General features: G+C 52.3%; 1 protein-coding gene across 4 annotated transcripts; it reads right to left on the bottom strand.

Annotated features, from left to right (window-relative positions):
* Positions 1-917: 917 nt before the first annotated feature.
* On the bottom strand, positions 918-24,354 carry TEF (TEF transcription factor, PAR bZIP family member). 4 transcript variants are annotated; one of them, XM_049626413.1, is made up of 4 exons: positions 24,085-24,354; positions 10,567-10,884; positions 5,808-6,028; positions 918-4,595 (listed from the first exon to the last, which is right to left on the bottom strand). In XM_049626413.1, exons 1-4 carry the CDS (start codon positions 24,185-24,187, stop codon positions 4,380-4,382), a joined length of 858 nt encoding a protein of 285 aa, XP_049482370.1. In that variant the 5' UTR covers positions 24,188-24,354; the 3' UTR covers positions 918-4,379. The 4 variants fall into 4 exon arrangements, with proteins under 4 accessions (XP_049482370.1, XP_049482371.1, XP_049482369.1 ...); XM_049626414.1 differs by lacking the exon at positions 24,085-24,354 and adding an exon at positions 17,861-18,355; XM_049626412.1 differs by lacking the exon at positions 24,085-24,354 and adding an exon at positions 14,865-15,158.
* Positions 24,355-24,850: the final 496 nt, after the last annotated feature.

Genomic DNA, 24,850 nt, shown 5'->3' with positions numbered 1-24,850 from the left:
CTCAGCACTTCTACCATGCAGCACGGGGAGGCAGAGGGCAGAACAGTCTTGGTTTTAAACAGGCAGCTGCAGGCCTCCTGGGGGAAGCAGGCGCCACCGGCTCTGCGCACAGAGGGGGCCGAGGGAGAAGGGCGAGGACAGGGCGGAGATGCAGGAGGAGGATGGGAAGTTGCAGCAGGCTCTGAGTCGGATGGTGCACCCTATCCTGTCCCCACCCCCGATGAAGGCCCCCAGGGACCCCAGGCCAGCCCTGAGCAGGGGATGTGGACCTGGGGACACCAATGCTGAGCAAATCAGTAGTGACAACAAGGGTCCCAAGTGGCTGCACCCTTGTGTTTACTTTTTCTTTCTTTTCTAAGTATACTTCACACCCAGCACGGAGCACAGTGCTCAGTGACCCTGACCCTAGGATCATGACCTGAGTTGAGATCACAAGTCGGACACTTAACCAACTGAGCCACCCAGATGCCCCTATAAACTTACCTTTTAATTGTGATGGTCTGATGGCCACAGACAGAATATTCAGCAAGAGGAGAAAAGGAAACCCCCCAGAATCCCACCATCAGGACCCAACTCTCAGTCTGTGTGCTTTTTTCCTTTTTACCGAGCTGCCGCCCACTGCTCCCTGAGCAGTCTTCCTGAGCAGTTCCCTGTCTTTCTAGTATGTGTACGGCACTTTTACTTGTTCAAACTGCTTCTCATCTGGTATTTGTTGTTCCTCAATGAACTGTGAGGTAAGCAGGCAGAATTGCTCCCATCTGACAGATGAGGAAACTGAGGCACAGCGTGGTTGGGTGACCTGGCCGAGAGTACCCAGCTGGTGACACATGGGTGCCTGGACGTCCCTCAGGTTCCTAGGCTGAAATGCACCCAGAGGAAACATGGGAAGGGAGGAGGACAGAAGAGACAGCCCCACAATTCTCATCTCAAAATATTTAATTTTGTTTGGGAAAGGATACATTCCCGGCTTCCCTCCCTGCCACATCACTCCGGCCCACCAGCACTGACACATTCGCACGCACACACGCACATAAGGCCAATGGGCTACATACAGTCTGCTTCTGCCCTCTCCAACTGGGAAGAAGGGGTTTTCTCCTTGCCTCCTTCCCCCACCAAAGGTAAAGGGGCGAGGGGCCCGCTGGAATGCCAGCTCCCAGGGGAGGGTGCAGAGCCCCACACGCTCTGTCACATGCACTTAGAAAAATAAAACCAAGTGGTGTTCTGGCATCCCCAACACCATATGATAGCAATATCCACCTGGAAGTCATCTTTGCCATTTTCTAGAAAAATTTATTGCACTTAATTAACAGATGTCAAAGGAGCTCTGGGGTGGGGCTCTGCCACGAAAACCAGGGGTTCTTGGCCCTTTGTGTCACCTGGAGCAGAGCCCCCAGGGGCCTGGATGGAGAGCTGCCCGGCACGAAGGGGCTCTCCCCTGCCGGTTCCCAGGCCTGCTACCCCGCCTCAGGCTAGAGGACTGTATGAGCTGCCTGCCTGGGGCCACAGCAGCCCCCTTCACAGGGCGACGCTTACCCAGAGTTCAGGGTCACTGCCAAGTGCCCTCCCCAACCTCAGGACCCACACGGGCAAACCTCTTCCTTTGGCCAAGGGTACGAGTTACCCAGGTCCTCCACAAGGTGCTAGCCATCATGAAAGCTCTCTCTCTAAATATATATATATATCTACCTATATATATATACTTCTATATCTAGATATACATTTATTATATGTATATTCTTTCAACATTCTAGCTCATTCTTGGTTTGTCTGTTCTGAGGTTGCAATGAGGCTGCCATGAAGCTGAAGACAGGGAGCTTAGGAAGGCATGCGCTCCCCAAGCTATCATAGACCCATGGAAAGCCGTTTAGCTGGCTTCCCTAGCCTCCAGTGCTTCTTAAAAGACGTCAAAGGTCTGAGCACAGGAGCCTCACTCTTTGGCTGTCAGCCCCAAGACGGAAAGGGTCCAGGAGAGAGTCAAGGAGACTCTCAATTCCTGACGGGATACTGAGCAGGCGGCAGGCCTCTCCTGCTCCAAGCACCCGATTTTTAGGCCTGGGAAGGATACATGCTTTACCTGAGCACTCCTCTTCCTCAAAATGTCAACCTCTGTGGACCTCCCCTTCTTGTCCCTGCCAGGCTCCCAACTCAAAGGAGCTCTTCTAAAAGAGGTCAGCAGCCACACTCTTTCCAAGTAAGCACTTTGGGAAGGAACCAGACACCCACTGCCTGGCGGGGAAGAAAGGGAGGGCAGTGAACAGGCAGAAGGTGAGACAAAGAGGAGAGACACCAGGCCATCATTCCACCCGCTGGGGTCGGAACATGGACACCATCCGGAGATTAAATGTCCATCCTTAAAAATACAAAACAAAACAAAACAAACACGAGCCATATACTTTCTGGCCAAAGAAAATGAAGAGCTTTTAAGCTGGAGGCTCTTCTACCAATTACAAAGTGAGAACTGCCCTCTTGGTGGGTAGCCAGACCAGAGAGAGAGTGCCCGGGCGGGCGAGCTGCCCGGGGCAGGACACGGACATGCCGGATGCAACGGCCCTGTTGTGGTTACAATACAGTGAAAGTGAACACGGTTTTTATAGAACCACAAAGTAAAAATCAAGAGGGAGGGGGCGGCCTCCCTTGGCCTCGGGGACCCTTGTCAAGTACCCTGGAAGGGCAGGTGTGCAGGTCCCCAGAGGGCCGTGGCATTCTCCTGGGGTGTGGCCCATGGCCAGTGCATGGTTTCCCCCAGTCTTAACATCTGTTATGAAAAGTCTTTTAGGGTCAGGGCCTAGACTCGGAGCCACCACTTTAAATAAAGCCAGTGGTTAAGCACGACAAAGTGCGCCTCTCACCTCTGACCCCTCTTTACCACAGGCTGCCCGCCCTGAGCAAATAAATACACCCATCTCCAGGTACCCCTGCTGACCACAGTGAGCAGAGGGTTCCACGGCTTTCCTCAATCTTCCAGGTACAGAAAAAGGACGACTTGGGTCCGCCGACACAAGAGAAAGGAGCAGCTGTGAGGTAGCAGAGCCACAGCTGCGAAGACCCCTCCCCTCCACACCACAGCCAGGCCTGTGTGGGCGGCCCGTGTCTCCTGGGATGCAGACAGAAGGGACCCTAGCCCAACTGCACGGCCCAAGAGGCTGCTATTCCGTGTTAAGAGCTGAGCTGTGCTCCTGGTGATCCCTCACCAGGTCCTGCTGGCTGACACTCCGGGCAGCTAGCACGGGGGAGGGGTCCTGAAGCAAGAACTGGGAAGCCCTCTTCTGTTTTTAGGGAAAGTGGACTCTGGCCTGGCCCATACTGGAGAGCAGAGCAAGAAAAAACAGGAACTTCTTGAGAAACATGCCCCAGCTCTCCGCCCACAGTGTAAGGGGCTACGGAGGCCGGTTTTCTAAACACCATGCGGAAGGTGCATCCTGGCTCCAGGAAGTTAAGCTTCCTAGGCGAGGGGGGTTTTCCTTTTAAATCCAAGATCTGAGCGTGATCACTGGGTGAAAAGAAACAGCGGGCCCAGAGGCCCAGTGTAGTGGGACAAAGAAGTTTCAGGTGGCCTCCATGAGTGACCGACCTGGAGAAGAGGAAATGAGAAGGCCTCCCTCTGCACTGTGGTCAAGACTCGAAGACCAGCCGCCCAGGGAGTCCCTCCTCCAAAGCAGATGGCAAGTGGAGAGAGACCATCACCAGGGCCTCCTCCCTGGCTTCCAGGCCTCAGAGCCACAGGACAAAAGGGGTGTGGGAGCTAAGAATAGCTGGGTGCACTTGTGCTGCAGGCCCCAGACCCACACCCCATCCCGTTGTGCAGAGACCCTGCTCCTGTGGCCTGGCACCCATGTGGACACTATGGAGGAGCTGCTGTGTCTTTCTACCTCTGAGGGGGATGGGAACGGATGCTTCTCTCAACGACTTTCTGGGGAGGGTGAGGTGGATGACAGACACACCCCACCTGGAAATGCGCCCCGCTACCTGAGAAGACATCGGGCGACAAGGGTCACGACTCATTCTGTGGAGAAAGGCTCGATGGCCTAGGCCGGAGACTGAGGGAGAGTCAGGGAAGCCTGAGCGCCCTGTGAAAGGAGATCTGTACCCCAGAGGTCCCCTTCCGATTCAACTGGGACATCCAAGAATAGAAACTAAGGCTGATTCACCCGTCTACGTAGATTCTCTCGCATCCCCACTGGTGAGGAGGCTGGCCCCCCAGAGAAGTCGCCACGTGCGCTGGCCGTGTGATAATGAAGCTTGAACGTGAACGCTCCTGGAGCAGGTGTGCCACCATTCGACCGTGACGAGTCATAAGTCTCCACGCGTGTGTGGGGTTTCAGGGAGCCCCCAGGCAGAGGTCTGAGGTGCAGGCAGTGCTGCCCAAGCAGGGGCACGGGTTACAAGGGCCCGTACTTGGTCTCATACTTGGACACGATGGTCTTGCACTTGCCCACTTCCTTGCGCAGCTCGGCCACCTCCGTCCGCAGCGCTGTGTTCTCCTTCTCCAGGAAGGCTGCCCGGATGGTGATCTGGTTCTCCTTCAGGCGCCGGGCATCCCGGGACCGTTTGGCTGCTACATTGTTCTTCTTGCGTCTCGTCCAGTACTTTTCATCCTGTGGGAAAGTGTTCTCTGTGGGTCTCTCCTCTTTCCCCAGGAGGGAACCCAACCTTTCCCCTCCTGCCGCACCCCACACTCCACGCTCCTCATAAAACACACCTGGTGCGGCCAGACGAAAGCTGGGACCCCAGGGAAGGAGTTGCATGTGTCAAGGACATGGAGGGGCCCTAACCTTTCCCCAGGAGGGTGGAATAACAAACAGAAGTCCTTGGGTAGGATATGTGGTGGAGGGAAGGGGGTTCACTGGTAGCCTGCTCTGTGCTACTTCAACGTAAGGCACTGGCTGTATGCGCACTTGCCTTGCACATTTTGGTTATGGCTAAGGGCCTGCATCCCTGCATCTGGTCCCCTGAGTTTAAATCTTGGCTCTGCCTCTTATCAGTGCTGGAACTGTTTGAGTTCCTTAACCTCTCAATGTCTCCTGTCCTTCATCTTTACAATGGGGGATAAGAACAGTAACTACCTCACTGAGTTGTTTGAGGATTAAATGAGTTAACATGTACAAGGTGCTTACAATAGTCCCTGGCTTATAGTAAGGTTTACATAACATAGAAGGTAAACATATACAAATGTTTACCATTTTCATTGTCATTATTATTAAAGCCTCAGAAACCTGAGAGGCAGGTATGGTTATTCCCATTTTAACAGATGGAACTCTGAGACTCAGTTAGGCTTAGGTGGCAAAGTAGAGTTTGAACCTAGGTCTGCCTGATTCCAAACCTTGAAATACGTTCCTTTGAGTTTTTCATAAAAAAGGATGGAAAGACTACAAAATCCTCCTCTCTCTCCCCCTCTCTGAGTTCCTACAAAAGCATCAGCTTGAAAGCTGCTTGCTCCTCCCTGGGGATGGCAACATACAACTATCTTTTGTCCTTCAAAGCAAGGGCTCGTTCAACCCCAGTTCCTGTGGCCTGGTGAGCTCTTGCCCGAAGGCTGGGCTAAAGCCAGGGAAGTGGGAACATCAACACAGTGGTGGCCGGTAAGAAAAGACAGAAGGTACAGGGAGTCGCACTGGGCCAAATGCTACCTGACTCCCTTTCTTTCTACCAACTGCTGCAGGATATGACTCTATGCTCTGAACTCATGCCTTTCTAAATAGTATCTGCGAGGAGAGAGGGTCCTCCACATAAAATCAAATGGGAAGAAACACAGCCCCTGGGCTCCTGAACCAACACTGTACCTTCATTTATAACAGATATCAGGTTACCTTCTGCTCATCAGGGACAAAGACCTTCTTGGCCTTTTTGATCATGGGCTGGGGCTTCAGGTCCTCCTCTGCAAACTTGTGCTTCCGAGGGTTGAAGAGCTCCCCACCGGGGACACTGGAGAGGACCAGGTCAGCTGGGTCAGGATTGAAGTTCACATCCACCTCCACACAGTTGGGGTCAATGGGACTGGGTGTCTCCCTCTCCTTTTCCAGGGAGGATTCTGAAAGACACAGAGGCAGGGGTTCCCAAAGCAGCCCGCTGGACAGAAAGACTCACTCATGTCACACACCCAGACACCTGCCTGAATCTCAAGGTTGCACCAGCCACTGCCACTTGGAGTGAAGAAAAACCACAGCAGCATCAACCCCCAAGCCAGACTGGCATAAGTGATTCAATTCAACAACACAAATATGGAAAGAATTCTTTCCTTTAGGAACAAAATGCTCAAAAGGAAACAGAGGTTCTCAAAAAAGACAGGATTTTCCGATTGTGTTTTTCCCCCCAGAAATGTTAAGCAAAACATTAAATCATTATACCCCCTTTACTTCCTGTGATTTCAAGTTCTCAAATAATGAGAAACAGCTGAATTTCTCTGTGAAATACTATGAGCTAAGGACACAGACTGAACAATGAAATGGCTTCCATTTTTGAGTCCCTTGAGACATATCAGTCACTGTGCTCATTTAGTCTTTGGACAACTCTGAAAGGGAGACAGGTGTTAACCTTATCTTACAGATGAAGAAACTGAGGTTCAGAGAAACAACCCGGTTTTCCCAGGGTCACACAGAGGGTAGGTGACCCAACTACAATTTGGGTCCAGGTCTAGCTGACTCTGAATCCTGTTCTCTGCCCTTTCTGGCTACCATTTTAGAGTGGACATTGGATTAAAGGCACTTTCAGAATTCAAAAGTTGTGTATTATTAGAAGTAAGTTATATACAAAAAAACTGTATCTTTGGCTTGCTCATTCAGTGCTACTGATAGGAATACACAAAATATTCAGTCAGTAGGTATTTGTTAAATATCTACCATATGCCAGGTACCGTCCTTGCAAAGACAAACCAGTGAACAAAACAAGTAAAAATCCTTGCCTTCGTGGAATGTTATTCTAGCGGGGGAAGGCTGACATTACACAAGATAAATTAAAAATATCTATAAAAGTGTTGGATGCCATGTGGCTATTTGGGAGGAGAACATTTCAGAAAGAATGAACATCAAGTGTACCAGGATGTGCGCAGGCAAGCACTGGTATGTTCAAGAAACAGAAGGGAAGCCAATGTGGCTGAAGCAAAAGGGTGAGAGGACAGACTGACACGATTGGTCCAAAACATAAAATATAGGGCTTTTAATCCCAATAAAGCAGTGGTTTTCAACAGGGACGATTCTGTCCACATAAAAGAAGGGGGGGGGGTGTTCTACTGGCATCCAGTGGGTAGAAGCCAAGGATGCTGCTAAACATCTATAATGCACAGGACAGTCCCTCCCCCGCCCCCTCCCCCAACAACAACAAAAATTATCTGGTCCAAATGTCAATAGTGCCAGTGATTCTGACTTTTGTCCTGAGATGGGAGAAGCCACTGGAGGGTTCTGAGTGGAGGTGTGACATGATAGGTTTTCACCAGATCATGTACGTAAACTCACTGGATCCTATTAGAGGAAGTTAATTACAAAGAATTGTAATCAGGAGAGTGAAATGACCAGGGACCAATGTGGTAACTATGGGAATAGCGCAGCCCTCAAATTCTACACCTGTAAAACAAAGAGCCAAGGTGCCAAAGACTAACAACTAGAACTCCCACTCCCTGCTGGGAGGAGCAGACATGGCTACAACCACTTTGTACACTATTTGGAGGGATCTACAAAAGCTGAAAGTATACATATCTGATGACCCAGCCATACCACTCCTAGGTAAATGCCCCACAGAGATGCACAGATGTATTTACCAAAAGACACACACATAAATGTTCACGGCAGTGCCACGCATAACCTAAAACTAGGAACACCTCCAATGTCCATCAGCCTCAAAATGGATAAGCTGTGGTGTGATCATACGACGGGAATATCATCCAAGCAACGAAAATGAACAAACTGCCATAGGCACGATTCTCACAAATCTGAGAAAAGCAGCGAGACAGAGCACACATACCACTGATGTCTTTTAACAGAAGGAACTGAAAAATTAGAAGAGGAAATGCTACTTTCATTTCTACCACGTGTACCATTCTTCAATATCAATCTTACTTTACCTGTATTGTGGTTTTCTTCTGCCACAGAGCTATTCCATAAGCATGTTTCGTAAATATGTTTTGTTAGTGTAAAGAGATTCTGGGGGCACCTGGGTGACTTAGTTGGTCAAGTGTCAGACTCTTGATTTTGGCTCAGGTCATGATCTCATGGTTTGTGAGTTTGATTCCCATGCTGGATGCCATGCTGACAGCATGGAGCCTATTTGGGATCCTCTCTCTCAAAAAATAATAGATAAAATTAAAAAAAAACCAAAACTCTGAGGTGTCTGGGTGGCTCAGTCGGTAAAGCATCCGACTCCTGATTTCGAATCAGGTCACGATCTCACGGTTGGTGAGTTTGAGCCCTGCCTTGGGCTATGTGCTGACAGCGCGGAGCCTACTTGGGATTCTCTTTCTCCCTCTCTCTTCCCCTCCCCTGCTCATGCTCTCTCTCAAAATAAATAAAACTTAAAAAAAAAAAAAAAGATTTTGATGCCCACATAATTTGTATGTGTATTATCAAGCTAGCTATAAGCACCTATAAATGCCAGAATATAAACATAATTGACTTATAATAGGTAAAAACAAACGTAACATATAATATACACATATATTCAATTAATGTACAATTCCATGTATGATATACACAATTCCATGCATCTTTGGTGATGGAAATAAGGACAGTGATTATCTCTGGGTAGTAATGACTGAATGGGGCCACAAGACATTTCCTGGATACCAACAGTGCTCTATAACCTGATCTGTGTGGTAATTACGTGGGTGGGTTGACTTCGTGAAGATCCACCGAGCTGTGATATGGGCACTTCTGTATGCCGTATTTCGTTAAGAAGGATAACTTAAAAACAAAACAAAGGCAAATGCTTCGCTACCTAGATTGCCTATGGTATAAAATGTGGGCTCATTTACAGATCTGCCCCCTCCCCACCCACGGACCCAGCCTTCCAGGATAACCTGAGGAGCACAAAATGAGCTGCCTTCAAGCAAGAATTCAGCTGCAATCAGCTGAAGCCTCTAGATCTAATTTTACAGGAGAAAAACAAGGGGCAGAGGAACATGTTAAATGGCACTACGGGGATACAGTCAGAGAAATCTAGCACGTGTAAAACTCTACAGGACCAATGATTGAGTTTCTTCAACAAATAAATTGCAAAGAAAAAAAGGAGAGGGGACCCTGTAGATTACAGAAGATTAGAGACATAACTAAATGAAATGTGTGGGTCTTGTTTGGATCCTGATTCAGACAAACTGCAAAACAGTAACATTTATGAGACAACTTTTTGGAAATTTGAATGCTGATGGATTTATGGTCAATTTTATATGGAAAACGGGTATTTTTGTTACGTTTTTTGAAAGAACCCTTACATTTTACATACATATTGAAATATTTACAGGTGAAATGATATAGTATCTAGGATCTGACTTTAAATCATCAGGTGAGAGAATGGAAGAGGCTATAGAAAACAAGACTGATTATGAGTTAAGAATTATGAAAGCCAAATGATGGTTACATGAAGGTTCATTATAGTAGTCTCTTTTGTATTTGAAAATTTTTCCGTAATAAAAAGTAAAAAAATAAAGTAAATAAATATAGAGCATGAGACTTCCTTGGGTGTGGGTCCCCTGGGTTCCATACTGGCTCCTGGGATCCTTCCCGGGATCCACTGGTCTGTATGCCTTTGTAGGGCTCCCTGGGGCAGGGACCATGTCTCTTGTGAAGGGTTCATGTCCAAGCATCATGAAAACCAACCAACCAAGCAACCCACCAACCCACCCATCCCCAGAGGTAAAACAGAAAAAGGACAAGAGGATAAAGGAGGAGTCCTGAAGGTGATGTCTGTCCCGGCAGCAGGAATGCCTTCCTTGTGCCAGTGCCTAAGCAGTACGTGGCTATGGAGTCAGGCATCCTGGCTTTAAGTATTTGCCTCCACTGCCTGCCAACTGTGTGACCTTGGGCAAGTTAGTTAACTTCTTGGTTTCCTCACCTAAAATCACAGGTTTTAGAGTATCAATCTCTTAAGGTTCTTGTGAGGATTATGTGTTAATGCCTGGTACAGAGTAAGTAGTAAATAAATGTTAGCTGATGTTGTTGTTGTTGATCTCGTTGGTGTTATTGTTGTTGCTGTTATTACCAGTGTTACAACTACTACTATTATTACTCCTGCCCGAGCTTCCCAATAAGCTGTGGCCAAGTGCACGCAGAGGTAAAGAGCAGTGCCGAGGAGATGCAGGATGGGGTCTCTGTCTTGTAAGGCTCAGACTGGAAGGGCTCACTCCACTGTCCTAACCATCTGCAGCACACCAACCAACAGAAAGGCAGCAACTGCGCTGAGGAACTTCTATTTTTATCCCTAGCCTTAGCGGACTGCGCTGAAGGGTGGGGAGCAGAGGATTTCTCCACACGGCAAGCCCCCTAGGACCTGCTCCGAGAGAAAGGCCTCCCTGGGTGTGTGGACTCGAGCAGCCCTCAGTGGGAACTGGGCTTCTTGGGCTGGGACAGGTGGCCAGGCACTAACCTGTGCTGGACGCGGTTTCAGATGGCTGAAAGACAGCAGTGGAGGAGGATGGTGGGGATGCTGTGGAAGAGCTGGCTGACTCCTTCCCTTCTAGCTCGGCCACGGGCAGCAGCAGGTTCTGGGCCAGGTGGGTGGGGCTGGCGGGGATGCCGTTCTCCAGCAGGAACTCATCCAGGTCCATGTACTCCAGGTGGAAAGACTCGCCATCGTACGGAATGGTCTTGTCCCAGATGGGCGGCATGAGGGAGGCTGAGACGGCCATGGTGCTGGCTGCTGCAGCCTCATCTTCCTCCAGCTTTTCCTTCCCTTTTTCTTTATCTGCAGACACAGAATCTGTGATGAGACACCACACAAGAGGGTAACTCAATCCCAGGAGGCAAGCAGTGGGCCTCCCTGGGCTGACTCATCTCTCTCAGAGCCCTGATCCATCCCATCAATTTCAAGAGCCCCCTCTGCCTTCTAGTTATAACCTGTTGTTTGACCCAGGCCCACTGGCCTCCTTTAGAGATGGCTGCATGACCTCATCCATGCTTGGGCTTGCCAGAATGTTCACAAGTTCCAGGGCCTGATGTGGCCCCAGGTTTAATTCAGAATAGGCTGTGGGACTGGCATCTGCAGGGGACAGGTTTCAGGGAAAAAAATGGAGTTTCTGGTATCTTAGTGATATTTTAGGAAAGGATATTTTAGGATTCTTCAGGCCAAGAACTTTTGTGTTCTCCTGTCCTGTCCCCTCCAGCTATTCTTCTCCACAGAAACCCAGAATAGGGCTTGAATCCCAGCTCTGCCACCCACTTGCTATGATGTGTGATTTTAGCCATGTTACTGAACCTCTCCTGGCCTCAGTGGACTCCACTGTAAGGATAAAGCAGACTCTTTGGTGAAGACTAGAGGTAACTTTTTTTTTTTTTAAGGTTTTGGGTTTTTAAGTAGTCTCTCCACCTAATGTAGGGCTTGAACTTACAACCCCAAGATCAAGAGTTGCATGCTCCATCGACTGAGACAGCCAGGCGCCCCTAGAGATATGTGTCCTGTAGGGCTCCCGGCACACAGCAGGCATCTGCTGTTACTGTGAGCTCATTGAGGGCAAGAACTATGTCTGACTCGTTTCTAGACCTCAAGGGCCACTACAGGAGCAAGCGGAGGGAAAATGAGCATACTGAATGAAAAATGCTGGGTTTGCGAACTGCCTGCCTCCCTTTAGGTTTATTGGATAGAGAGAGCCTGGAGCTGTCTTTTCAGGACCTTTTTCAGAGCAACCGTTTCAAGAGACCTCTATCCCTGAATAAGCAGAGAAGACTGAAGGCAGGTTTTCTGGGAAGGAGAGGCTGGAGCTGAAGAAGAAAAGCTTGTTTCCATTCAAAACAAAGCTAATCAATTAGTGGAGACCGGATCCCACCTAATTGTCTCAGCCCAAAAGTTATGCACGTAGATATCCAAGAAAGGGCAAATTAAGAAAAAAAGATGAAAGAAATGTGACAAGGTTAGAAGGAAATCAAAGTGACAGGGAGGCTAATCAGGGAAGTAGGAGATAAAATCATGACAAGTTCATAATGGGCTTTCAAATTGAGGGAGACAACTTTGAACTCTGGATTCTGAAGTGAAAAAGAGAAATCAAACATGATTATGTTGGAAATAAAGCAGTCATGCATGGACTCCTAGGCCACAGTCAGTCAAAAAGCAGCCTGTTGGTCCAATAAAAATGGACACACCCAGTGTGTTAAAAAGGTGGAGGTTTTAACAAACCGAATTTGGTCATGGCTTCTAACTTGAATTGTTGCAACTGCCTTCTGTACCAAGCTTTGGTTTAAAACCAAATGGGAAGTAAGAAAGCCAAGCTTTGGTGGGCTGGGTGGGCCAGATGGCCTCCCTGTTCTCCTCCTCTGAAATCCTGACTCTACATTCTGTTCAGAAGTAACTGTGACCAGTGCTGGGGGGGATCATGGGGATCAAAGGAGGTAGGAAAAGGAAAGAGGTAGAAAAACAGCTATACTGAAGGACAAGTAACAATAAATTCGAGGTTTTACCTGGCCTAAGCAATTAAGAATAGATACCTTTTTCAGGTTTTACTTTTTAAGTTTATTTATTTTTAAATTTATTGTTAAGTAAGCTCTGTGCCCAACGTGAGGCTTGAACTCAGGACCCCACTATCAAGAGTTGCATGCTCCACTGACTGAGCCAGCCAGGAGCCCCAAGAATATTTTTAATCAGTGTTTTTATAAGATGGACTTTTAATTATAAGAGATGATAAAGAACTAGGCCCATCACTCAGGACACAGGGATTGACATCACTGATTGCCAGTGATACAGTAAAAAGCACCAGGCCAGACTGCGAGCTGTAAGGCCTAGCTAGGTGACCTTGAGGAAGCATCCTCACTTCTGAGCCTCAGCTTTCCTCATCTGGGAAGTGGGGATAATACCTTATAGGACTAGTATGGAAGACTAAGTAAGATTATGTCAAAGTGCTTTGTAAGCACTATACAAATGTAAGGCAGAATTATTGTTATGGATGATTGTTACTTGGCAATCTTGAATAAGAACCTGAGAGATGTGTACACCTGTTCCAGCAGCCTGTCTCATCCTCACATCCGGGATAATGCAGTGCCTTCAAAACAAAGAAAAGGGTCTGTGCATATGAGGTTCCAAAGCAGGAGGGGGGAGCCTGGCCTTACCTGATGTGCTGAATCTATTTATAACCCAACAATGACAGCCATAGAGATGGGAGCCTCAGAACACACCCAGAAAAACAAGAGAAATGGCATTTTTAAGAAGAAAATAAACTCAAGACAGGTCATTCACAGAGGGCTTATTTTCCTTCCCAAATCCTTGAACTACACTGATGGTTCTTAGAAATGCAAAGATCTCCGACAGAAAGCAGACCTCAGTGCCCCTAAAACCTCACAATAGGTGGCACTCCTTCTGTGCCTTGAACCTCATGTTCTCAGGCCAAAAAACAGGGCCAAACCTGCTTTCCACACAGGCCCCAGGGACCTTTGTGGCCTAGGAAACCAGAAGAAGCCCAGCCCTGCTATAGTGGCCCCGAAGTCTAGACTCAGCCCCAAACAACCAGGTGAAGGGCCACAGTGGCCTCATTCTGACCCTCATCCCTCTACCTGCCTCATGCCTGGCCCCATTCTCCCCCTGGGAGAGCGCCTCGCATCCCCTCTCCTGACACCCCTCCCCCACCTCAGCAGCAGAAAATCTCCCGTGTGTACCTAGTAGCCGGGGATAGGCACACGCAGGGACGAAGTAAGGTCCTGCTCCCAGGATCGGGGAAGTCCATAGACAAAGACAATTGGCGCTTCTCAAACTTTAGTGGACTTTGGAATCACAGAGGTGGGGTGCTCCTTCAAATGCAGATTCCTGTCCCAACAGCCACAGATTGGGTGGGCGATGGGTGGGGCCCCGGAACCAGCATTGTAAACTAGCATCCCAACTGATTCTGGTGCAGACATCCTCAGGGACGCCCTGGAGCGTCCTTTAAGTGGCTGCTACGACCCTCATCAGCCTTCTCAGTAACCCTTCCACGTCGCGCGCCGTGAAGCTGCCCGAATGAACCTCCTCACCGTGACCCCCACCCCACCCTCTCCCTCCTGCCCCTTCCCCGCCAACCCCCATCTGCCCTAGCCTCTCTCGACTCACCCCGACCTTCTCTTCCCAACCCCCTTGCCTCGCCCTGCAGGCCCCTCCGCAGGACAGCTAGGACCTGACCTCCGACCTCCCGGTCCCGCCCTCACAAGGCCCCGCCCCTGCGGAAACCCCGCCCCCAGGCGCGCGCGGACCCCCTCCCCTCACCGAGGCGCGCCTCTCGCGGGGGGTTCTCCATCAGCTTCTTCAGGACCAGTGGAAAGGAGCCCGGCAGGCCCCTTTCTCCAGTGGTGCGCCCCGGTCCCGGGCCCGGCCCCGCCTGCGGCTCCACAGGCGGCTTCTTTCCACCGCCCGCGTCCGACATCGTGCCCCGCGCTCTGCTCGCGCGCCTCGCCTCCCCCGCCCGCCCCCCGAGATGGGCCGGAGCCGTGCGACCCGCCGCAGCTGCCGACACGGGCAGCTACTGCGCAGGCGCCCAGCGGCACCCCCACCTCCCTCCATCCCTACCCCGCCTGCAGACTGGCTCTAGCACATTAATTATTCATGAGGCCAGGCCAGCATCCCCGGATCGCAGCTTTGGATTGGTCCACCCTGTGAGGAGGGCAGGCGCAGCCTTCTGGGCCGTGATTGGTTAGGCCGCCGGGGTAAGCGAGGCACGTGTGGGGCCAGGTGAGGAGTAACGCCGGAGGCCCCGCCCCGTCCGCCCGTGTCACCTGATTGGCGCCTGCCGGAGTCGGTGTCACGGGCCCTCTTCCGCCGCAGCCCCTTACCCTCTACCAGTGGTTTCACCATCGCCTCCCTCTTCGTAACCCCCGCTCTCCTCCCAGACCACCGTAACCGTTTCCCCTTCACCCTCATCGCAATCTCGCCACCTTCCCGACGCGCCACTGAAGAGAGGCTGGGCTGGGAGTGGCCAGGCCGGCCGAGGGAGCCTATCAACTCGCCCGCTCGGGCCGCGCGGCCGTCCCCCCGCGGGTCACGTGGAGCCGCAGCCCTAGCCTAGTGGGGGGAGGGGAAAGAAGAGGAAGGCACCGAGCAGCCAATGGAGGGCGGGGGCGGGGTCCGGGGCGTTGCACGAGGCGCAGCACGTGCGGGGCTGCGGCCCGGAGGGGAGGGCCGGGCCTTTTTGTTCCGGGGACTCTGCCCAGGGTCGTGGGATAAGAACGCAAAACCAGCGCGGTGGCACCGCTCCTCCCCCGCGACCCAGAGGTTGGCTGAGGGCAGGGCCGCAGACGGCGACCTGCCCTGCCCGTACGGTTGGCCAGAGCTAGCTTGGCCGCTGCTGGGGGGGGTTGGGGCGGGGGAGGTGTCAGGTTCCCCGCTGATCCGGGTTTCTGGTGCGGGTGTGGCGGCCAGATAAACACTAGCGTGGAGGGAGCATTCTTGAGGCCCGCGGGTGGAGAGAAAGGGCCGGCCCCGAGCCGAGCCGGGGCCCGGGTACACGCTTCCGCCCTCCCACTTACTAGCTTATGACCTTGGGAAAGTCTCGTGGCTTCACTCAGAGCCTGTTTCCTCATCCATACAATTCAGGGGTTGGGCTAATCTGTAAAATCCTATACAGCTCTGAAATTCTGTTCCTCTGCAGGACCTTTCCTTCCTTTTCCTGGGGAAAAGCGAAGCAAAACAATATTCTTTTGCACAGGGTACCGATTACACGCTTTGTGGGAGAACCTCCTTTTTTTTCCCCCTTAAAAAGACACAAAAACTCCCCGGGACTTCTTCCGGAAACACGTACAAATGTAATATGTGAGAGGGTCCACAAAGTGTGGAGACGGTAGAGGAAGCTGCTCCTACACAGCGCCCAGGAACTTTGTATCTCATGAAAGCATAAATGATGCTCTGCTTTGCACCCAAACAGTACTACACTCTCCGTGTCTAAACTCCCAGAGCCGGGTAGGAGTGGGTGGGGAGGGGGCGCTTTGGCCCGTCTATCCCGTTTCTCACCAGTGAGCCTGGGCCTTCCAGTAGTCAGGCTGGGGAATGGCGGCTTGCAGTCCTTGGGGCTGGGTGTAGGAGCAACTCTCAGCTAGCTGAAAGCTGTCAAGCTGATGCAATCAGAATTTTGCTGGGAGTTGAGGAGGAAAGAAGTTGGGCCCCTGAGCAGGCCTGGAAAGCAGGAGGTTTGAAGGGCCTCTGGGGGATGGTTGGGACAGGGTGATGGAATTTGACTCCAAATTCAAGTTCTGACTGCCATGCTCATTAGACTTCGGTCACTTTCTGGCTCATACCTCCAGCCAATGGCTTCACCTCGCCAGGCCTCCTTTCCTAATAAATATATCAAATGGAGATAGGACAGGATCTACGTTGTGGGGTTTCCATAAGCCAATGCACTAGCACAACTGTAACCCTGCAACAAATGGTATTTTTCGTAATTTTACTAAAACTCTTGGGTACATCTCTACTGCTTGATGTATGCCCATGTGATTCTCTGTTTAGTAGAAATACCAAAATTGTGCACAGAAAACCTGTTGTGTTGCAGACGTGTTCGTGAGAGTTCTGAGTGTGGCGGAGCAACGGAATCTTTAGGGGGCACCCAGCTGGCTCCGTTGGTGGAGCGTGGGACTCTTAATGTCAGGATTGTAAACTCCAGGTTGGGTGTATAGATTAGTTACAAATAAAATCCTTAAAAATAAGGATATCTTTAGGAGAAACTGACCTAGAGGTTTTTAGAAACACATTTCAAAGGGTAGCCCAAGGAAATAGACATGATTTTTTTTTTTTTTTTAATGGCTACTTTGGGGCGCCTGGGTGGCTCAGTCGTTTAAGCAGCCGACTTCGGCCCAGGTCAGGATCTCACGATTCGGGAGTTTGAACCCCGCATTGGGCTCTCTGCTGTCAGCACAGAACCCGCTTCGGAGCCTCTGTCTCCCTCTCTCTCTGCCCTTCCCCTGCTTGCGCGCTCTCTCTCTCTCTCTCTCTCTCAAAAATAAATAAACAGTAAAAAAAAAAAAAAAAAAATGGCTAGATTGACCATGGAGAGACTTGCTGCTTTAGAGTTAAATGTATATTTTCATGGCTAATATGACATCACTGAAGGGGAAAAAAATGTTTGGATTTGTGATCATTTAACAGTGGAAAGTTTTAACATTTGCTTATAACAAGGGTGGGGTGTAGTAAGAAGGAGTAAAGATTTAGATATCTTTGTAAGCTACAGTTATCCAGAGGGCATAATGCCAACTCCACTTACCACCCAGCCTGGAGCGACCAACCTAACAGGCCAACGACACTGGTGAGCGAGACAAGCAGGTTAGGGCTTTACAACTCAGTTTTGATTCCATTCTCTTTTCGTGTCCTGGCACTCCCTAGAAAGGGGTTTTTTTTTCCTCCTGGATAACTGCAGGCTAAATGGTGTGTCACAAACACTGTGGGAACACTACAAACGTGTTCTCTCTCGTGCTTGCTTGTAAACTAGGAGGTTAGCTACATTGTGGACCGGCAGCTTCAACAGCACCTCCCTGGAGGTGGGGCGGGAGCCATTCCATTGGGGCTTCCCTTCTCCAGCTGGCCGGTAGCCCCCCGTCTACCCCCGTCTCCTATCAGTAAAGTGGGAACAACATCGTGGCCTCACCCCTGCTCCTAGAGGAGGGATAGGTGTTGTGAGGAGTAATTAGCTGATTTCCACAGTGTCTGGGAGCCCTACGAAGAAGAAAATCTCCATAAAAAGAACATGTCATCACATGGCTAAGACTCTAAAGGTATGAAGCGGTACCTCAGTGTTCTTTAGTGACAGGGTTGGAATTCAGTGACGTCTCGAGGGAAGCGTGGTCCAGGGGGCGGCAGTGAATTTGTGGGCTTGAAGGCAGGCCTGGTTGGGTCTCCCCTCAGCCCGCTGACTAGCCACCTGGCCTTGGGCAAGTGGCTTCTCCTGCCTAAGTCTCGGTGATTTTTTCTCTTGGAAACAGATGGGTTTGCTTACGTCACAGAGCGGTTATGAGGATAATGTGTGACAAGCGCTCTCAGGTGCCCACCTGAACAGTGTATGGCATGGAGTGGGTGGGCCTCCACCCTTCCCCTTCATTCAGGTGCTGTTGGGTCAGGAGCAGAATTATTTTGGGGAGGCTGGGTTCTAGAGTCAAACTACAGCAGAGACACGGATGTGAAATGACCGTTTTCCATAGCGAGGCTGGCTTTAAATTCTCCCTAGTGTTCCGGAAACCTGCTAACCAACCCCAGTTCAAAACTTAACTGAGCATATACAGAACAAGTACCTTTCATTAAGCCATTGTGTAGACTTGGAGTATTATTATTTAAACTTGAAGTTCAGAGGAGCTAGAACTCCAGCAAGGGAGCCTTTGGCCAGATACCCCACGATGATCTATTTGGCCACATGCTCAGCATCTGGTAGGACAGACCTCATCTTCTGGCCTACTGAGATGTGACGTGAGCGTGGTGCGTGTGCGAGCAGGACAATGAGAAGGCTTCCCCAGAGCTCCAACAAAGCCCGGTTATCTGTGTGCTTTGCCAACACCCAACGCAGGGGGGCACAAAACTTGGTTCAAGGTAGTAGATAAATAGCTGTTGGCTGGCTTTGTTGGCAGTGCTGCTGGTAGGAAGGTTAACAAAATCTTTCAGAGCCAAGTCATATACATTTGGAATGTTATTAACGTTAAGGAACAGTCGTCGTGTTGATTCACAGTGGAACCTGGAATAACAAACAGGAGCCATCCTTGTGGCAAATCCCCCAGCGCAAGCCTGGCCAACGACCCACATACCTGTGGCTGCATAGTTCTGGGCTGTGGTGTGTACCTTGGTCTCAGCGTGTTCTAGGGGAGAAGTGGTGGGTGGAGGTTCTTCACTAACTCTTGCCCATCTCTTCAATGCGAGTTTCCTGTTTGGCTTGCATCTTGTCCACTCCCAGGGTTCGGATTACAGATGGAGAGCTGCCCTGAGAGGGCCATTTCCAGACAAGCCATCACCTCCATCCAGCCTGTGCCACGTCTCAACAGCCACCGCCCGACAGCCACGGTGTCTCCAGTGAAAGCTGTGTTGACGGCACAGTGGTAGGGTGTGGGCTCTAGAACCAGACCATCTGGGTCCGGTTCCTGCTTTGACTACTTCTTGTGTGACCTTAGGCAAATTACTTAACCTCTCTGTGCCTGAATGTCAAAAGGAGACAATGCAGGCATGCTGCGGAGAACAGCACTTGGCACTAAGCAAGCGCTCCATTGAAGTTAACTCAGCATAATCACATTTTGGGTTGTTCTGGGAATACCTCATTCGTCCCCACTTGCCACTTCCCCAAGAAAAGTGGGGGTGGGCGGCGACCTTCAGGCAGGGCGGTAACAGCTTCACTCTTCTTTATGATTTTCAGGGCCCTGCAGGCTCTGCCCCCTGCGGGTCTCTCCAACCTAACCTCTTCCTTCTCTCCCCCATGCTCACCTTCGGCCACCATGGTGGCCTTTTACGCCCCAGACACGTGTCTTTCCTCCCCTAGGAAAGGGCTTTTGCAGGTGCTGTTCTCTCAGCCTGAAAGTTCTTGGGGTTGCTCACTCTTCCTCACTCTCCAGGCCTCAGCTCCAGTGTCACCCCCTTCCCTCGGGGAGGCTGGCCGCGACCCTCCCCTCCTGGCTGATGGTCTGCCTCTCCCCACTGGAATGCAAACGCAGGCGAGGGGGCAGTGTCTGCCTCATTCGCCCCTGTGCCACAAGCTAGCAAACGCTCAATAAGCAGTCAAGACATCTGATTGGATGATTGAAGAGACCCTGGGGAATCCTGTGGGAGGGGAGGAGCCTGGGAGCAGGCAGAGCTGGGTTGGAACTCCTGACAAGCAGGCGGCCTTCCCTTTCCTGAGCGTTCCTCGTTGTGGAATGGACAATCATACCCCCTTGCAAAGCCACTTCACGCACGGGGATGTAAAAGCTCACACTCGGGAAACAGCGCTTTTAAAATCAGGATTCATTCCCTTGGCAACCTAGCCTTGGGCCAAGCTCATAAAGATGCAGAGCCACCTGGAAGGGGCACTCCTGGACACTAACTGATAGTTTCTGGAACCGGATGAGGATGAGTTTATCACATTCCTCTGCCCGGTGATGGTGGGGAACATACAGAAAAGAAGGCTCTGGGTCCCTGTGGTAGGAGGGAAGAAGAGAGGCTGGCCCACACACCGGGGGCCGGGGGGGGGGTGGGTAGCCGATCCCTCTGAGTGCACTTCCTCATTTAAAAGCGGCAGTGAAGATTAAAGGAGGTAACAAGCCCAGTGCAGAGAAGACCAGCTCCCTTCCTTTTCCCTGAAAGCAAACTTCCCGATTTCCCAGTTTTTCTCTGGTTCCGCCAGGCTGGGAGTGGAGGCAACCACATGGACTTTTACTGAGGCCAAACTCAGGACAGCCCAGGCTGCATTGAGCCTACCTCTTGGGCCGCTTAACTCAGTCCTCCAAGGGGAGGACGCCCAGGCCCTTCCTGTGCACCCCTGCCTTTGCCCTAGCAAGTCCCCCTAGGATCCAGCCTATTGTTCAGCCCTTTCTCTGGCCAGCACAGCTGGCACCGTTAGGTGCAGACGATGGCACCATGCCCTGGGAGCCTCAGCTCGTGTTTCCAAGGAAACAGCCCCGTGTGTGTGTGTGTGTGTGTGTGTGTGTGCTCCCACAAACTTGCAACATCCAGTTCTTTCAAGGAGAATATCCATGGGAAGGAGGGTGGAAAGCAGGGAATGAGGGTCAGATTACAAATGTGATGTTGGTGGAAGGAGCAGACTACCAGGCTCAGCTGCTCTTTGTCTTTCGCAGAGAAAACTGTGGCACTTCACAGTTTGCAAAGGCTTCCACATAGGACAACTCCTCTAATCCTGGCAACATACCTGGGAAGCAGGTGTTCTTTTTGCCCTTTTACAGACTGGGGGGGAGGGGGGGAAGGGGGGACATGTCCAGGCTCCCCTGCTGGGTGGCCCACAAGTAATTCTAGTCAAGGGGTGCCTGGGTGGCTCCGTCAGTTAAGCGGCCGACTTCCCCTCAGGTCATGATCTCACAGTTCATGAGTTTAAGCCCTGAGTCAGGCTCGGTGCTGACCACTCGGAGCCTGGAACCTGCTTCAGATTCTGCGTCTCTCTCTTTCTGCCCCTCCCCTGCTCATGCTCTCTCTCTCTCTCAAAAATAAATAAACATTAAAAAACAATTCTAGTCAAAAGCTCCCTGAGGCAGGTACCCTGTCTGCCCGGCTCAAAGCGAGGGACTTGTTCGACCTTGGGTGTGTTTTCATGCTACTTATCTCCCTGAAAAGGAGGCCCGAGGGACCAAAGGTGGTAGAAATATGGGGGGCCGGCCTCTGAGCGTAGCTGAGGCCCCGTGCGTTGAGGTAAGCATAGGGTGTAAAGACCTAAGTGTGGTTGAGGGAACCGGGGTCTTTCCAGAAGCTGGAGAAGAAAGTGAGAGATAGACTGTGCGGGAACAGAATTACCTCTTGGAAGAGGAGCCTCAGGAGAAAGAGCAGGAGCGGAAGCAAGAATAATCCTTAGGGATCGGGGACCAGAGGCAGAGAAGAGACTGAGTCAGGGCTTAGGGTACAGACCCCCTCTTTGTCTGGATATGGATTTGTCTGCCCTCAGGAAAGTCAGTCACCCTGGCGGCCAGAGTGAGGGTCCACCAGGTGGCCACTAGAACCTGAAGCCATGGGAGTCTCCAGCCTGGTTAGCTGTGCTGGAGAAAGTCTGCTCGACCAGGGACAGGAAAGAGGTGAAGGTCAGCGCAGGCTGGGGTGGGAGGCCCAGGGCAGCAAGAGGGAGAGGGGCCCCGAGGTTGGGTGCTAGGGAGCATCTTTATACTAGAACACGGCTGCAGGGAGAGGAGGGTCTCATGAGAGCACACCTGGGTTTTTTCACACCGTGCACGGCTTGCCTCTAAAATTCCCTCACGCTGGAGCAAGATATGCTCTGCATGTGACCTAAATGTGTGCCGAAGCGGTCACTGGGCTGGAGGAAGGGGGGGGCGGTTTGTAAACAGGCCGCCGTCCCCCACGGAGAAACCACCCCTTTCACACCAAAGCAAAGGGTGAGCAATCCCGAGGACCGGCCGCGCTCTGGGGCGACTAGCCGACCCTTTTGTTCTCCCACTGAGCGCAGATGCCAGTGTCAGGGGACACAGGGGAAGAAAACTTATAAAGTACTCGCTCATGACTGCTGGAGATTCTCATTCTGTGTGGCACGTGTATTCTTTTCACCAAGGAATATTGGTTTTCAGGTAGGTACATTCATTTTTATCAAAGATGAGGAGAGGGACATGATAGGAGGTGGCATGAGAATCTGGTCCATGACCCTTGGACCAACGCAGCCGTACCAGCCAAACTGATTTTCAGCCAGAACTCGCCAGTTCTTGGAAAAGCTCGGCCTGAGAACTTGGGCAAGCCCCCTCAGTGCCAGACCCCGATTTTGCCCATCCACAGAAAGCAATGGGGACTTTCCAGCGTTAGCTCTAGGGACCAGCTGGAAGCCAGTGGCCAGCAGCTGCTGTCATATTTCTAAAGCCTTGTCATCCTGGTCCTGAGTTGCCCCGAGAACCCTTCCCTGCCCAGCTGACAGCTGTCCCTGCAGGGCTGCTGGTCGCCCAGGTGCTCCCTGTGCGTGCACTGGGCCATCCGGGGACACCCTACCTTCCTTGGGTGCCTGGACCTACATCTAGCTTTTGCAAGGACTTCTAGCTTCATCCACCCACACGGCCCTTCAGAGATGTCAAGAAAAAGTCAGCTGCAGCTTTATCGCCCAGGCTGAGTTGAGGGTTTCCAGGGAAGATGGGCCTCTCCTGGTTAACAGCTGGGGGCCTGAGCCAACTCCTTCTATGATACCCACCTCTGGGGGTGGCCCCGACTGCCTCAGCGTTCAAAACCACCGGGGAGTGGTCTGAGGGGCCTGGGCCCAGAGCTCTGTGAGAGAGCCCACAGGGACCGTGCCCTGACCTCTGGGAGCCACCTTCCCCGCCTTGGGCAGTGTCTCCTCACTCCCCAGTGGGGTGAGAAAGAGGGCAGGGGCTGTGGCTTCTGTCTTCAGGCTCCAGAGTTTGGGAATAGCTAAGAGTCCTTTGTAAGGAAGTCCTGTGGGGACAACCAGGGCTCTGGTGGTGAGACAGATCTGGCGCCAGCACAGCAGGATGAGGGAGAGCCTAAGAAAGGTCCCCTGAGGGGACACCCGGGGCTCCTAAGTCAGACACCGGCAGCAGAGGACTGCTGGGCTCCTTTAAAGGCACATGTGGATTTTGAGCACCGAGGACCTGGGTGTGAGCCCCGGACACCTTAGAAGAGATTTGGAGAGAGATGTATCAGGAGGGCGCACTCCGAGCACCCTGGCCCCCAAATCTAGCCGTGGGCTTCGGTGTCTCAGGCAGAACTCAGGAGACACCTGGCGCTGGCTGCTGGCGCTGCCCCTCGGTCCACGCCCTCTCTGCTGGCTCCCTGGCCCCGTGTTTGCCTGTGTATCCTAGGAACCGGGGCTGCGAGCCTGTGGTCCTGTTACATAACGGCTTCCATCCCATCCAGGGGTTCAGCCCTCCAGCGAGCGGGAGCTGAAGCAGGCGAAAGGAGGAAAGCCTCTTCTCCAGACACAGGAGGCTGCCCACATCTACAGTCTCTGCCAGCCCGCTGCCATCCCAACGTGCGGAGGGAAGGAACCAGATAAGCAGTCAGCATTCAGTGCATTCTCTGGGCAGGGCGCTCCGGTCCTGCCCTCGTCCCACGTGAGCACAGCACCTGTCAGCGGCCACACACTGGCCGTGGCTTCCCAAAGCTAGCAGGCCTCGGAGGCAGCCCCCGGGTTGCAGTGGCGCTCCCCCCCCCCCCCCCGTGTCCCTCTCTGCACCCAGCCCTCCGCCTGCCCGGGAAGGGGCCAAGGGCAGACCCCCACCGAGGACCCTCCCTTGCCCGGAGACGCCTGTCCTGCCACGGGTGCCTGTGACTGCCCCCACCCCTCGGGCACATGGGCAGCCAGCCAACGCAGGCCACCTCTGTTCCTACCTGTCCTCTTCTCTGGCCAAGGCAGAGAGTGCTCCAGCAGGGACTTGAGGACCTCAGGCATGTCCATGGCAGGGGCCACTCCAATCCGGTCACAGCTCGACATGGCCCGGCAGGAGGTGCTTGCTCCGGGAGTTCAGAAGCAGCTAGAGAGACAGGAGCTGGCCCGGGAGCCGCAGGCTCTGGAGGCGGGCGGGGCGGGAGCCCGAGGCAGCCAATGGGCAGTAGGGGCCCCGGCCCACCCGTCCGCCCCCAGCTCGGCCACCCGCCAGCTCCGGCTGCAGCCAGGCCTTCCCTTCCCGCTGCCTGGCAGGGCGGGCCTGGCTCTGCGCCAGCCGCAGCACGTGGAGCCGCCGCGCCAATCCTCTGACAGAGAGCCCGGGCTGTTATCTAACTTTGCAAAGGGAAGTTCTCCCCCAGGCTGGGAGCCATAACCGGGGCCTGCCAGGTGAGAACAGGGAGATGGCTCCACGCCCACAGCAAGTGTGCCCTGCACACTCAGGCACGCTCGGCCGAGGGGCCCCGGGGGCCAAGTGCAGCAGAGGGCAGGGCCGGCCACGGAGATCAGTTTGGGCTGGAACCTGAGACCCTGGCACCCCGGGCAGCTCAGGACAGAGGACATACTCTGTGTTGGCACACACTAGCACGGGAAGGGGCATCACACGTTCACCTGCAAGCTCGTGAGCCCAGAGAGGTTTGTTGGCATGTTTTGAGGCAGGTATCTGTATGCTCCGCACACGTGTCCTGCAAGGCACACAGGTTTGCGTGT

The sequence above is a fragment of the Panthera uncia genome, chromosome B4, assembly GCF_023721935.1.
Source record: "Panthera uncia isolate 11264 chromosome B4, Puncia_PCG_1.0, whole genome shotgun sequence".
Lineage (NCBI taxonomy): Eukaryota > Metazoa > Chordata > Mammalia > Carnivora > Felidae > Panthera > Panthera uncia.
Note: the sequence above shows the minus strand (reverse complement) of the source record. Positions and strands in the feature narration are given on the sequence as shown.